Below are 13,293 nucleotides of genomic sequence, written 5' to 3' on the forward strand. Positions count from 1 at the left end.
TATTTTCCAGTTTTACGTTACAAAGTAACCACCGGGAGGCTGAATTTAACTGGGGACCTTGGACATCCGTGGGAATTGAGGATCAGGATTTCTAGGTCTGCGGTTGTCTGAGCCGCCCTCCAGGTGCTGCGCTCAGAATGCCAGCCAGGGCTGGGAAGCCAAAGCGAAAGCCTTGGACATTGAAGGGCTCTCAAGGGCTCTCTCACCCGGACAGTGACGCTGGCGGACCTGAGGGGGAGCCTCATTGAGAGAGAGATAGAGGGGAGAGGGAGGGTACAAAGAGTAGGAGGAGGAGGAGGGAGACGACTTCAGATTTGGACCTCTACTTTACCGAGTGCCCTGCGGAGCTGCCGTCTCGCCGCCGCTGCAGGTGAGTTCTTGAGGACAGAAATCCGGAGTGCGAGCAGGGGAGCAGCCCCTCGCACCACCCATGCCTTCTACCCGCTCCCCTGCCCTCTGACCCGGGGGAGTGGAGGACTGCAGCTGGGACCGCTTTTGAGGAGGCAGGCAGTGGTGGCGGAGAGAAACAGTCAGGATTTTTTTTTTGTTTGTTTTCTAATAGCGCGAGCAGACTCCCATCTCTCGCGGACTGGGAGAATGTCCTCCATCCCAGGGGTGGTACGCTGTCTGGCATGCGGCACCGGGAGGACCTTTCAGTGTGGGGTTGGAGGGGGCAGGAGGATCGGGACAAGTTGTGGGATAACACCTCCTTAAATTTTCACCTATTCTATTCTCGAGATAGGGTCTCTGGAACTATTTCTGCAGGCTGACTTCCAATCTCGATCCGCCTGATCACTGCTTCGTGAGTGGCTAGGATTACAGGCGTGAGTCACCTGCGTCTGGCTGAGAGAACTCAAAATAGGTTCAGAACTTGAGCTAGTAACGCAAAACCCAGTGGTTCAGTCACTGAAACAATTTTGCAGTTTTAGTTACAAAGTAACCACCAGGGAGGGTGAGCATAACTGGGGATGTGGGATGCCCAGAGGGACTTGCTGAGCAGGGTTCCGCGTCTGCAGGTCTCGGGCGCCGCCACCTGGCCGCAGCGCCCGGAACGCGGCTCTGTGCTGGGAAGCGAAAGCGAAAGCCGCGGCACCGCGCGGGCCCTCGCGGGGACAGTGAGCTGGCGGATCAGAGGGGGAAACGGAGTTGAGAGAGCGGACTTCAGGGTCGGTGCTCCGCACTTACCGAGAGCGCTGTGGAACTGCTGTCCCACCGCCGCTGCGGGTGAGTTCTTGGGAATGGAAACCCAGAGCGCTAGGAGGGCGGCAGCCCCTCCCACCCTCCATCGGTGTTCCCACTTCCTTGCTGTCTGACCCCAGCGAGTGGAGGACTGCAGCTGGGACCGCTTGGCTCGCTGGAAATTTAGGAGCTGCAGGCGGGAGATGGCAGAGTGACCCAGTCAGGCTTTTTTTTTTTTTTTTTTTTTTAAACGTGTGAGCAGACTCTCAGCTTCCTAGGACAAGACAGCATCTGCCTGTCCTAGGAGGGGATGGACTGCTGACCACGCAATACCCAGGAGATCTTTCAGGGTGGGACTGGATAAAACAAGGAGCCTCTGGTCCGTGGGGGGTTGGGAGGGCAGGAGGATCAGAACAAGGATTGGGACAAGATCCCTCCCCTAAATTCTCACCTTCTACCCATAGATCATTGCGTCATGCAGCTCCCTGACTTGAGGTCCTGGGCCTCCCTGCTGCTGGTGGACATGGCCTTACTTTGGCTGCTTCAGGGGACTCTAGGAGCTGTGCTTCCCCAAGGCCTTCCAGGACTATGGCTGGAGGGGACCCTGCGACTGGGAGGACTTTGGGGGCTGCTAAAGCTGGGAGGGCTGCTGGGATTTGTGGAGACCTTATTGCCTGTGCTGTGCCTGGCAACCCCTCTGTTTCTCTCCCTGAGAGCCTTGGTGGGAGGGGCCTTGAGTGCCCCCCCAGTCAGAGTGGCTTCAGCTTCTTGGAGTTGGCTGCTGGCTGGGTATGGGGCTGCAGGGCTCAGCTGGGCTCTATGGGCTGTGCTGAGCCTTCCAGGAGTCCAGGAGAGGGAGCCAGGCCAGGAGAACAACAAAGCCCTGATGTGGAGGTTGCTGAAGCTCTCCAGGCCAGACCTGCCTTACCTCATGTCTGCCTTCTTCTTTCTTGTTATGGCTGTGTTGGGTGAGTGGGGAGAGGACAAGGTGAGGTGGAGGTGGGAGAAGGGCCTTGGCACAGACACATTCATGCTATCCTTCACTCTTCTTTCAGGAGAGACATTAATCCCTCACTATTCTGGTCGTGTGATTGACATCCTTGGAGGTGCTTTTGATCCGGATGCCTTTAGCAGTGCCATCTTTTTCATGTGCCTATTTTCCATTGGGAGGTAGGTGATGGGCATTGGGTCCCTTTTCTAGACTAAATCTTTACAGAGACACTCTCTTCTAGATTTGTTTTGCCCCAGACACACAATACTTAAACTAAAATATACATGCATTTATTCACCATTTTGTTTCATCTATCCATTTTTCCATATAGGTACAAATATGAGTAGAATGGAATGTCTTTCTCAGCGTTTTTACCTCCACAAAATACCATTTCTCTTTTCTGCCACCTCCTTCTCATCCCTAAGTGTGTCTTCAGGGTATCTCTCCAGGGTCTCCTGGCAGGTGGGCATATTTCTCCATCTTGGTCTTTCATTCCTCACTTATTTTGCCAATCTCTAAAGCTTCTATTTGGAGGCTGATCACCTTTCTTTTCAGCATGTTTACTCTTTTCCTCTTCACCTGCTTTCTCCTCTCTTTCTAGAAATACTCAGGTTTCTGTTCTATCAAACAAACAAGCAAAAAAAAAAAAAAAACCAACAACAAGACAAGCAAACCAAAAAACCAAATTGCTTGGTAGGCCTGGGACTACAATGAGGTGTGAGGCACTTAGAGTGCAAGTTTAAGGAGGCACTGACTCAACCACCTGACTCCAATCCTAGGTCACCTCTATCTGCTCATTTTTATGGTCATATCCCTTTATTATACTCTTAAAAACCTTCATTATATCTTCATTTCATTGTTACTACTATCTGCTGATATTAATTATTCAAGCTTGAACTTCATATTGGTTAATCCACTGCTCTTTGTTTTTTCCCCCCTAAAGAGAAGCCTCCTTCTCTTTGGCTTCTCTATAAACTCTTATTTTTGACCTCTTTCTGCAGTTAGCTTTTAGGAACCCCCTTTCTACTTTCCAATCTACTCTGCCTCCATTGGAGATTTTTCCTCCTCTGGATCCTTAAATATGGGCTTTTCTTGGGATTCCATTTTTTCCTGTTGAGCTGACTCAGTTAATCTCTGCAGGTGGTTCTCAGAATTTCCATACTGAGCTGTGGTCTTGTAAACTCTATTTCCCCTTAGCTTTACTATTGGGTAGCCCACTCTCACTCATTTTTCTGGGTACCTAAATTCCATATGTATCACACTTCCTTCTCAAAGTGGTTCCCTTTTCTTATTCCCATTCATGGAACCATCAGATATGTATTCTAAGCTGCAGCATCAGCACCACTGATGTCTTCCTTACATGAAAACAACAGCCCAACCATTTTTTACTTTCAAATTGTTCCACCTATGTGTGGCTTCTTTGTCTCTGTTTTCACTGTGATTACCAAAGTCCCATACTCTTAAGATTTCATGTCTAATTGTTCTGACAGCCTTTTAATTGTGGTAACATAGTTTGTATTAGAAATCCACATTTTGTAAAACACCTGCTTTCATGTTTTTACATTTTTCTTTAAGTTTTGTGGTAAGAATTTGGTTGTTCTAAGTAGAATTCTCCAAGTTTGAAAGATGGGGTCAATGTGCCTCTTGGGCTTCAGGGAATGGAGGTCAGGATTTCCTTGATGCAGTTCCCATAATGTAGCATCTGTGACTATGCAGGAGGGCTTTGTTGCTGAGAAGGTAAGAAACTATAACAGAGAAACCCAGAGTGACAGCACAGAGGAAGACCAGGCCAGAAGCAAGCACTGGGCAATTTCTTTTTCACTTTTATTGCATTCTCCCCTTGTGTCTAGCACAAAGTGAATTCTATGAATATTTGAAAATTTGTATATGTTATGAGTTTGTTTCTACATGTACAAACCATGTCTACCCTTTTTTCTTCCTCTACTTTTGTGTGCTTTCCTTTCTGTTCCTGCTCCCCTGCCATTTCTTTCCCTTTTGTCTCCTGTGGTTTGCTTTCCTCGGCTTTGTATGTCTTTTGACTCTGGACTTTCTCCTCTGCTTCTCTCACTTACATCCCTCTTCTTTGCATCTTCTCCTCTTTAACCCACTTCTGTTTCCTCCCTACCCACAGCTCACTGTCTGCAGGCTGCCGAGGAGGTTCCTTCCTTCTCACCATGTCCAGAATCAACTTGAGGATCCGAGAGCAGCTTTTCTCCTCCCTGCTTCGACAGGACCTGGGTTTCTTCCAGGAGACTAAGACAGGTGGGGGCTGTAGTCCAGACCTGGGATTCCCTTGACCATTCCTTGTCCCTTAGTTACCCTCTTGTCTCTGTCCATTGCCACAGCCTGTTGTTGTTTTTGGGGCAGGGTAAAGACATAGCCTCCATATCTCTCTGTAAGTGAGGGAGGGTGTTGAGAGGTGGAGGCTGTGTTAGCCGGCCAGTCAGGAGGGAGTTTTTGGAGGCTCTGCACTGTGTGTGATTTTCTCATCTACTCTATCCTCTCCAGGGGAGCTGAACTCAAGACTGAGCTCAGACACCACCCTGATGAGTTGCTGGCTTCCTCTTAATGCCAATGTATTCCTGCGGAGCCTGGTGAAAGTGGTGGGGCTCTATAGCTTCATGCTCAGTGTGTCACCTCGACTCACCCTCCTCTCTCTACTTGACATGCCTCTCACAATAGCAGCGGAGAAGGTGTACAATACCCGCCATCAGGTACATGTGGGCTTTAGGGGACATTGAGAAGAAGGTGTGGAGGACTATACATTTATAGCTGTAGAATCCCCTGGAGAGAGAATTTTCTCTTTTTGTTCCTTAGAGTATATTGTACCTTTACACCACATTTTGTTCATTTATTCAACCCATTGATATACATTTGAATTTAGAAGTTCTGTGACCCCTGGGACTATAAGCAAAACTGTACATGTGTGAGTGAGTGTGTGTGGGGTAAAGGGATTATTTTTCTAGAGAGACAATACCTTTTCATTGGCTTCTCAAAGGAGTCTGCACATACCCTCCCCATAAAAGATCAAAAAGGGTATCTTTGAGGGTTTAGGTGAAGATTTTCTTCACATAAAATCATCAGAAGGAATTGGATGGAGAATAAGGGAAGTAGGACTTGAGTCAGGAAGTCCTGAGTCTGAGTGCCAGCTTTACCTTTGCTCTTTCTTGTGGTAAAGCACAGGACATAAAACTTACCATTTTCATCATTGTTCAGCGCACAGATCAGTGGCATTGAACATATTCACACTGTTGTGTGTTCATTGCCACCATCTCTCTCCAGAACTTCTTTCATCTTCCTAAAATGCAGCTCTGCATCCATTAAACAGCACCTTTCCACTACCCCACTGCAACCCCTGGCACCCACCATCAAACTTTCTGTTTCTATAGATTCTGTCACTCTAGGCAGCGCCTGTAAGTAGAGCCATGCAAGATTTGTCTCCTTGTGACTGACTTATTTCAATTAGCTTGTCTTCAAGATTCGTCCATGTTGTAGCGTGTGTCAGAATAGCCTTCCTTTTTTGATTTAAAAATGTTTTATTAAGATAAAATTGATATCACATAAAATGACTCATTTTAAATTGTAAAACTCAGTGGCACTTAGTGTCACAATGTTGTGCCACCACTACTTCTGGTGGAATATTCTTCCTCTTCCTCTGCCACATCCTGCTTACTTAGCCATCCATGAATGGTTACTGGACATGTTTACAGCTTTTGGCTTTGTGAATAATGCTGCTATAAACATGGATATACAAATATCTGTTTGAACCCTATTGTCTTTTTATTAGCATATACTAATTGTACAAAGGGGTTTCATTGTGATATTTCCATATAAGCATATACCTTCACTTTGATCAAATTCACCCCCTCTGTGACTCTGTCTACCTTTCTTATCCTCCTCCATCCATTTTTAGTAATTTTTTCTTTTGTCAGTACTGGCAGTGAGCTTGGGGCCTTGTGTTTGCTGGGTAGGCACTCTAACACTTGAGCTACTCTGCCAGCCTTTTTCATGTTGGTTATTTTTGAGATAGGGTCTCGCTCCATGCCCAGCCTGCTTGGACCGTGATCTTCGTATTTGTGGTTCCCAGTGTAGCTGAGATGAAAGGTGCACACCACAATGCACAGCCATTGGTTGAGACTGGGGGAGGGGGGTATTGCCAACTTTATGCCAGGGCTGGCTCAGAATCATAATCCTCCCAATCTCAGCCTTCCAACAAGCTAGGATTACAGGAGTGAAACACCACACTTGGTCCCATTTCTAGCATTTTTAATGGGCTCCATTAGTCTGTTTTCATAAATGCACCTTCATCCTCTCCTTTCATTCTCTCCCTCCTGCTGGTTCTCATCCCAAAACAGCTCCTCCTGTTAATGTTCACATCATTTTTTGGTTGCTTTTTTTTTTAAAGTCTAGATTCTGCAATGAGAAAGGAGGTGAGAAAGGAGTTCTCTTTCTCAGTCTGGCTTATATTGCTTAACATGATGATTTCCAGTTCCATCCATTTTTCTGATAATGGCATAATTTTGTTCTTTTGGCTGAAAAATATTCCATTGAGTATATATACTACATTTTCTTTATCTATTTTCAGCTGATTGACATGTAGGCTGATTCCATAGTCTGACTGGTTTTGAATAGTGCTGATTTATATGTATAAAGTGTGTGTGTTTGTGCGTGTGTGCATGCATACAGATATCTCTAGTGTGTGTGAGACTTGGATTCCCTTGGATATATGCCAGGAGTGGTATGGCAGGATCATAAGATAGTTCTATTTTCAGTTTTTTGAGGAACCTTCATGCTGATTTCCATAGTGGCTACACTTAAGTTACATTCCCACCAATAGTGTATAAGGCTTCCTTTTCCCCCTCCTTTATCCTCACCAGCATTTGTTTTTTGTTTTCTTGATGACAACAGCAATTCTGATAGAGTGAGATGAATCTCAAAGTAGTTTTGATTTGAATTCCCTTTATGGCAAAAAATGTATTTATTAGTCATTTGACTTCTCTTAACAACTGTCCAATTCATTTGTCCATTTATTAATTGGATTGTTTGTCCGTTTGGTGTTTACTTTTTGAATTCTTTATATATTCTGGATATTAATCCTTTATCTGATGAATATCTGGCAAAGACTTTGAGACCCTGCTTTCAATTCTTTTGGGTATATACTCAGAAATGGAATTACTGGGTCAAGTGGTAAGTTTATTTTTATTTTTTGAGGAACTGCTCTACTGTTTCCCATGTGGCTGTTCAATTTTATTATTTTATGTTGTCTTTTTTTTTTTAAAAAAATAACCATTCTAATGGTTGTGATGTGGCAGTTAAATGTTGACTTATGTTCCTAATGATTAGTGGTGTTAAGAATGTTGTTATCTTCTTTGGAGTAATGTCTATTTAGTTCCTTTGTCTTTTTTAAATTTGGGTGTTTTTGTTGTTCAGTTGAAGAAGTTCTTTATATATTCTGTTTGTTTTTGTTTTTTGATGGTACTGGGTTTTGAACTCAGGGCCTCACACTTGCTAGGTAGGTGCTGTACCACTTGAGCCACTCTGCCAGCCCTGTGTATTCTGGATATTAATTCCTTATTAGAAACATGATTTGCAAATATTCTATTGCATTTTGTGATGGCAAAAATTAATAGAATCCTTTGAGTCACAAAAGTTTTTAATATTGATGAAGTCTGATTAATTAAAAAAATTTTTGGCAGTACTTTGGTTTGAACTCAGGACCTCACACTTGCTAGGCAGGTACTGTACCACTTGAGCCATCCTCCCCAGCCACACAACCATTTCTTGGTCATCTATCCTTTTGATGTTATATCCAAGAATTCATTGTCAAATTGATTGTCATTGAGCTTTTTTCCCTATGTTTCTCTAAGAGTTTTATAGTTGTAGTTCTTACATTTAGTCCTTCGATCTACTTTGAATTACATCTCTTTCTTAACTAGTGATGACTCCTTCAGAAACCACCTTTCTTATTTAGCAGTGACTCCTTGGGAAAACTATTCCTTCTTCCCCATCAGACATGGTGTATGTGTATGTGTAAGAATTATCTTAAATGAAGGTTAAAAATAGTGTGCAAGAGATAAAAAATAAGCAAAAAAAAAAAAGAAAAAATAGTGTGCATCTTTGACACTACCCGAGAATAGTGTAAAAGTTTAATAATATTTTGTTCCCTTTCTCCTTTACTCTTATTTTTCCTTCTGGGAAGACAGGTAAGGAAGAGGGAAAAAGAATATTTGGATGCGTTTAGGTAGAAGGGGAGCATCCCAGGGCTGGCATGAGACCTGGGGGCTGGCTGTCTTCTGCTGCATTAACCTGGGATATGTGCTGCCCTGCTTTTCCAGGCTGTGCTTCTGCAGATCCAGGATGCAGTGGCCAGGGCAGGGCAGGTGGTACGGGAGGCAGTCGGAGGGCTGCAGACAGTGCGCAGTTTTGGGGCAGAGGGGCATGAAGTCAGTCGCTATAAGGAAGCCTTGGAGCAATGTCGTCATCTGTGGTGGCAGCGAGACATGGAACAAGCCCTGTATCTGCTCATACGGAGGGTGAGAGTGTGTGGGAAGGGGGTACAGGGAGAGGGAGGGGATGGAATAGAAACCTACAGCAGGTTCTGAAGTCCTTTGCAGCTCAATCTCACAGGGGCAGAGTGGGGGAAAGAATGGGAAGACTCCTAAGCTTTTTTCTTTCTTCTCCTGTCCCAGGTGCTATGCTTGGGTGTGAAGGTGCTGATGCTGAGCTGTGGACTGCAGCAGGTACTGGCTGGTGAGATCACCCAGGGTGGACTGCTCTCCTTTCTGCTGTACCAGGAGGACGTGGGGAACCATGTGCATGTGAGTGAGGAGCCCACAGGTGCTCCCTTTTATCCTCTGTTTTCCTCTCTGATCTTCTGGACCTTAGGTTTTATTTGTTTAAACAAAACAAACAAACAAACAAAAACCAACCAATTTTGTTATGGAGAACTTCAAATATATGCAAAGAAAAAATAAGAATACAGTGAACCCATATTTACTCATCACCTGCTTTAACAATATCACCTCTGCCTGTTGTGTTTGATCTGTATCCCCATCCACTGCCCCCATATTATTTTGAAGCAAAATATCATATTGTCTAGTTAGTAGAGATTTCAGTATGCATCTCTAAAATATAAACATCTTAAAGCTGTGTAATCACAAAGCCATTATGACACCAAAAAGTTAACCATAATTCTTAAAATTCATCAAATATAATCAACGGTCAAATTTCCACTTGTCTTAGACATTACATAGTTTATTCAAATCAGGATCCAAATCAGGTCCACACATTGTGATTGGCTGATAGGTCTTTTAAGTCTCTTTACCTGTCTGCCCATCTACCTAAATATCCACCTCCCTCTACATTTATTTGTTGAAGAAATAGGATATTTATCACATAGAGTTCATTATGTCCTGGACTTTGTTTATTGAATCTCTGTATTATTATTTTAATATGTTTCTCTGCCTCTGTATTTCCTGACCATTGGTTGTTAAATCTTGAATCTTGTGAGATTCAGGTTTTTCCTATTTTACTGACAAGGCATTTCCTAGATGCTGGTGTGTCTTCTTTTAGGAGACATGCAATGTCTAGCTCTCTCTTTGTGGCGGCACAAGCTTTGATGCTTAGTACATGATCTGTTAAATTATGAGGGTTGCAAAATGATGATATTCTATCTCAGTCTTTAATTCATTAACTGGAGCACATCATTCACAAGGGATTGTCCTCATTGACTATTGGGTTATTCAGTGGTATGGTTTGATTAGGATATTTTATTCTTTCCTTATATTTACTAGCTTTCAAAACTAATTAGTTGTTTCATATTGGGCTTTGTTTTATAATTTCCCTGGACATTTATTAACCATCTTTTATGTGTGGAGAGTTATACGAGATACTCTGGTGGCTACAAAGGTGCATTAGGAACAGTACCGGCTGTTAAGGTATTCCCTGTCTCATCAAGCTAGACAGCACTGTACACAGGAATACAGAAGAGTAAGGGGGAAAGGTCTGGAGACAGAAGTAATGCTGTGTGACCCAGTATGGACTTCAGATCCTTTCCATTGCAAACGGAACCCTGAGGTATTGGTGCCACTTTTAATTTACCTAAAATGGGCCAGGTGTGGTGGTGTACATCTGTAATCCCATCACTCTGAAGGCTGAAGCAGGATGAGGGTGAGTTCAAGGCTAGACTGGGTTACATAGCAGGACCCTGTCTCAAAAATTCCACCCAAATTGTACATTGAAAGATAGAGTTTTGTTCAGGTGAGGAGGAGAAGTGTGGCTGTGGGTGGAGTGTGGCAGGAGAGTGTTTGAGGAACTGGGGAGTTGGTTTCTGGTGAAGGTGTTTGATTAGCTGACCAGTCCATTCCACTTTTCCAGATGCTGGTGCACATGTGTGGGGATATGCTGAGCAATGTTGGAGCTGCTGAGAAAGTTTTTCGATACCTGGATAGAAAGCCAAATATGCCCCAGCCTGGAACACTGGCCCCTCCTACACTTCAGGGTCTTGTGGAATTCCGAGATGTCTCCTTTGCATATCCCAATAACTCTGACCAGCCTGTGCTCAAGGTACACAAAAGAGGCCACAAGGAGGGAACCTGGACCTCTTGCTCTCTGCTGCTTATAGGTGGTCAGAAACCACCTCCTGCATATGATTTGCTTCTGAGAAGCTGTTCTTACCTCTGTTAGGAAGAGGAGAGGAATCCTGAGGGAGGAGTGGCAGGCCCTAACTCTTTCCTGGTTTTCCAGGAGCTGACTTTCACTCTACGTCCTGGAGAGGTGACAGCGCTGGTGGGACCCAATGGGTCTGGGAAGAGCACTGTGGCTGCCCTGCTGCAGAACCTGTACCAGCCCACCGGAGGCCAGCTGCTGCTGGATGGGAAGCCCATTTCAGAATATGAACACTGCTACCTGCACAGACAGGTAGGTGGAGCACGAGAACGAGGTGGACAGGGGAGAAGGAGTATGCATGGAGAGAGCATGGGAGAATCCACGGGAAGAAAAGCTGAGGGTCCATTCTGAGGTAGGAGGGTGAGAGGAATGCAAGGTGCCTATGGTTGGGGTTTCACATGTCCTCTGCACCCATCTCCTCCACACAGGTTGTTTCAGTTGGGCAGGAACCTGTGCTGTTTTCTGGTTCTGTGAGGGACAACATTGCTTATGGGCTGAAGAACTGTGAGGATGATCACGTGATGGCTGCCATCCAGGCGGCCCATGCAGATGACTTCATAAGGGAGATGAAGCACGGAATATATACAGGTATCTTCTGCGGATTGTGAACCACCCTTTTAGTTAGAAAAGAAAATGGAAAATTTGCTTCTTCCCTGCCCCTTCCTCTGTTTCCACTTACCATTCTTCCTTCACATCATGCATTCTTCAGCTTCTCTGTCCTGCTTGGGGGCAGGGAAGGACCTTTATTCCCAGAGAGCAATGCAGAAGCAGTGCTCACTTCACAGGGGCAGTCCCAGGGTCCCCACCCTACCATGACCCTGGTACCTCCTAACTGGTCCTAGGGGAAATAGATGTGGCACACTTGTCCTTCCCCATGGGGAGGAGTGTTGCCCTGATCACTTGCATCTGAGAGGGGAATTTCTCTGATTTTCTCAGATGTAGGGGAGAAGGGCAGCCAGATGGCTGTGGGACAGAAACAACGTCTGGCCATTGCCCGGGCCCTTGTGAGGGACCCACGAGTTCTCATTCTGGATGAGGCCACCAGTGCGCTGGATGTCCAGTGTGAGCAGGCTGTGAGTACCAGAGTGGGAAGGGAGGGTCTTTGGCACCTAAGTGGTCACTTTTGAAGGATCAGCCTGTGTGGAATTGAGTAGAGGAGGATGAATGGCCTAAGTGGTAGAGAAAGTGTCTGTGCCTTTGTAGGGTTAGATTCCTCCACAGCTGCCTTTTGCATCCTTCACTACAGTCGAGAGAGAAGGGCAGGAAAGACCCTAACCTACCACCCTTTGCAATCTTCATGTTTCATGCCTTCTTTACCCTGAGTCATAGGAGGTTGTACCCAGCTGGGTTGTGCTGTCCATTTCATTATTATCTTCCGAGGCACTGTGATCTTGCCCTTTCAGTTACAGGCTTGGAGATCCAACGGGGACCGAACAGTGCTGGTGATTGCACATAGGCTGCACACGGTTTGGAGTGCTGACCAGATACTGGTGCTCAAGCAGGGGCAGCTGCTCAATCCCACCCAGCTCAGGGAGGACCAGGACTTCTACTTCCACTTGGTACAGCAGTAACTGGAGGACTGTGACCTCCAGATACATTAACAGTCTCAGAACCATCACTTGGACCCAGACCCAGACCTAGAGTAACGCCTCTGAATATTCCTGGGTTGTGCTCCTGGGTAGTTGCTCCTGGAGCTGGAGGCATGATGGACATCTGGCGTGTGTGTGCTTCTGCTGGGTTGGGTTGGGTTGGGTGGGTGGAAGTGTGGGGATGGCCATGGGGGTGGGGTGTGCTGGGTGTGTCTGAAAACATTTCCTTGCTGCACTGAGCTTTGCCTGATGCTGAATAATGTATTATAGCACAATAAACTTATTTAAAAATTTTTTAAAAAATTATATTTAGGCAGATAAGTGCACCTTCATAAAGAAAACTTAGAAAGTATAGTGAAGAAAAGTACAAAGAAAAAAGTAAAATATACTTTATTTTATTTCCTAGACATAAACATGGTTAATTTTTTGTTTCTTTCTGTTTTTGTTGCAGTACTGGGGTTTGAATTCAGGGCCTCACATTTGCTAGGCAGGCACTGTACCACTCGAGCCACTCTGCCCCATGGTTACTATTTTGCTTGCTATACTCTCATCTATGTATCTGTTCTTTGAGATGCATATTAACCAATATGATGTAAATATTCATGAGGCTGCCTTTTTGTATTTTTCCCTGTTCCCACCCATGTCTGGTATTTTGGGGAAGCTAGAGTATGACTGGTTACAACACAGCTCCCTATTTAACAGTTTGTAATAATAGCATTGATAATAACTAACCTCTATAGAGTTTTAGTAGGAGCTATGCTAAGTGATTTTTGTGTATTATCATCTTTAATCCTTATTCCCAACTCTATGAAGCTGGTTATTATTTCCGTGTTACAGATGAGAAAACTGAAGCTCAAAGAGATTAAA

At 44.9% G+C, this 13,293-nt stretch overlaps 1 protein-coding gene across 4 annotated transcripts; it reads left to right on the forward strand.

Annotated features, from left to right (window-relative positions):
- The first annotated feature begins 287 nt into the window (after positions 1-287).
- On the forward strand, positions 288-13,027 carry Tap2 (transporter 2, ATP binding cassette subfamily B member). Of its 4 annotated transcripts, none has more exons than XM_020164180.2 (13): positions 288-370; positions 1,017-1,224; positions 1,644-2,147; positions 2,235-2,349; positions 4,302-4,432; positions 4,679-4,884; positions 8,506-8,703; positions 8,860-8,988; positions 10,547-10,735; positions 10,916-11,089; positions 11,266-11,425; positions 11,774-11,910; positions 12,241-13,027. In XM_020164180.2, exons 3-13 carry the CDS (start codon positions 1,655-1,657, stop codon positions 12,406-12,408), a joined length of 2,100 nt encoding a protein of 699 aa, XP_020019769.1. In that variant the 5' UTR covers positions 288-370; positions 1,017-1,224; positions 1,644-1,654; the 3' UTR covers positions 12,409-13,027. The 4 variants fall into 4 exon arrangements, with proteins under 4 accessions (XP_020019769.1, XP_073938566.1, XP_073938567.1 ...); XM_074082465.1 differs by having other exon boundaries at positions 12,247-13,027; XM_074082466.1 differs by lacking the exon at positions 11,774-11,910.
- The last annotated feature ends 266 nt before the right edge of the window (positions 13,028-13,293 follow it).

Source organism: Castor canadensis, chromosome 8 (genome assembly GCF_047511655.1).
Source record: "Castor canadensis chromosome 8, mCasCan1.hap1v2, whole genome shotgun sequence".
Lineage (NCBI taxonomy): Eukaryota > Metazoa > Chordata > Mammalia > Rodentia > Castoridae > Castor > Castor canadensis.

Excerpts from the sequence above, each read along its gene's own strand:
- Tap2 (XM_020164180.2), top strand. The coding sequence starts at position 1,655 with ATGCAGCTCCCTGACTTGAGGTCCTGGGCCTCCCTGCTGCTGGTGGAC. Across the intron at positions 4,885-8,505 it reads TGTACAATACCCGCCATCAG|GCTGTGCTTCTGCAGATCCA; the intron begins GTACATGTGGGC and ends CTGCTTTTCCAG. Across the intron at positions 11,426-11,773 it reads GAAGCACGGAATATATACAG|ATGTAGGGGAGAAGGGCAGC; the intron begins GTATCTTCTGCG and ends TGATTTTCTCAG.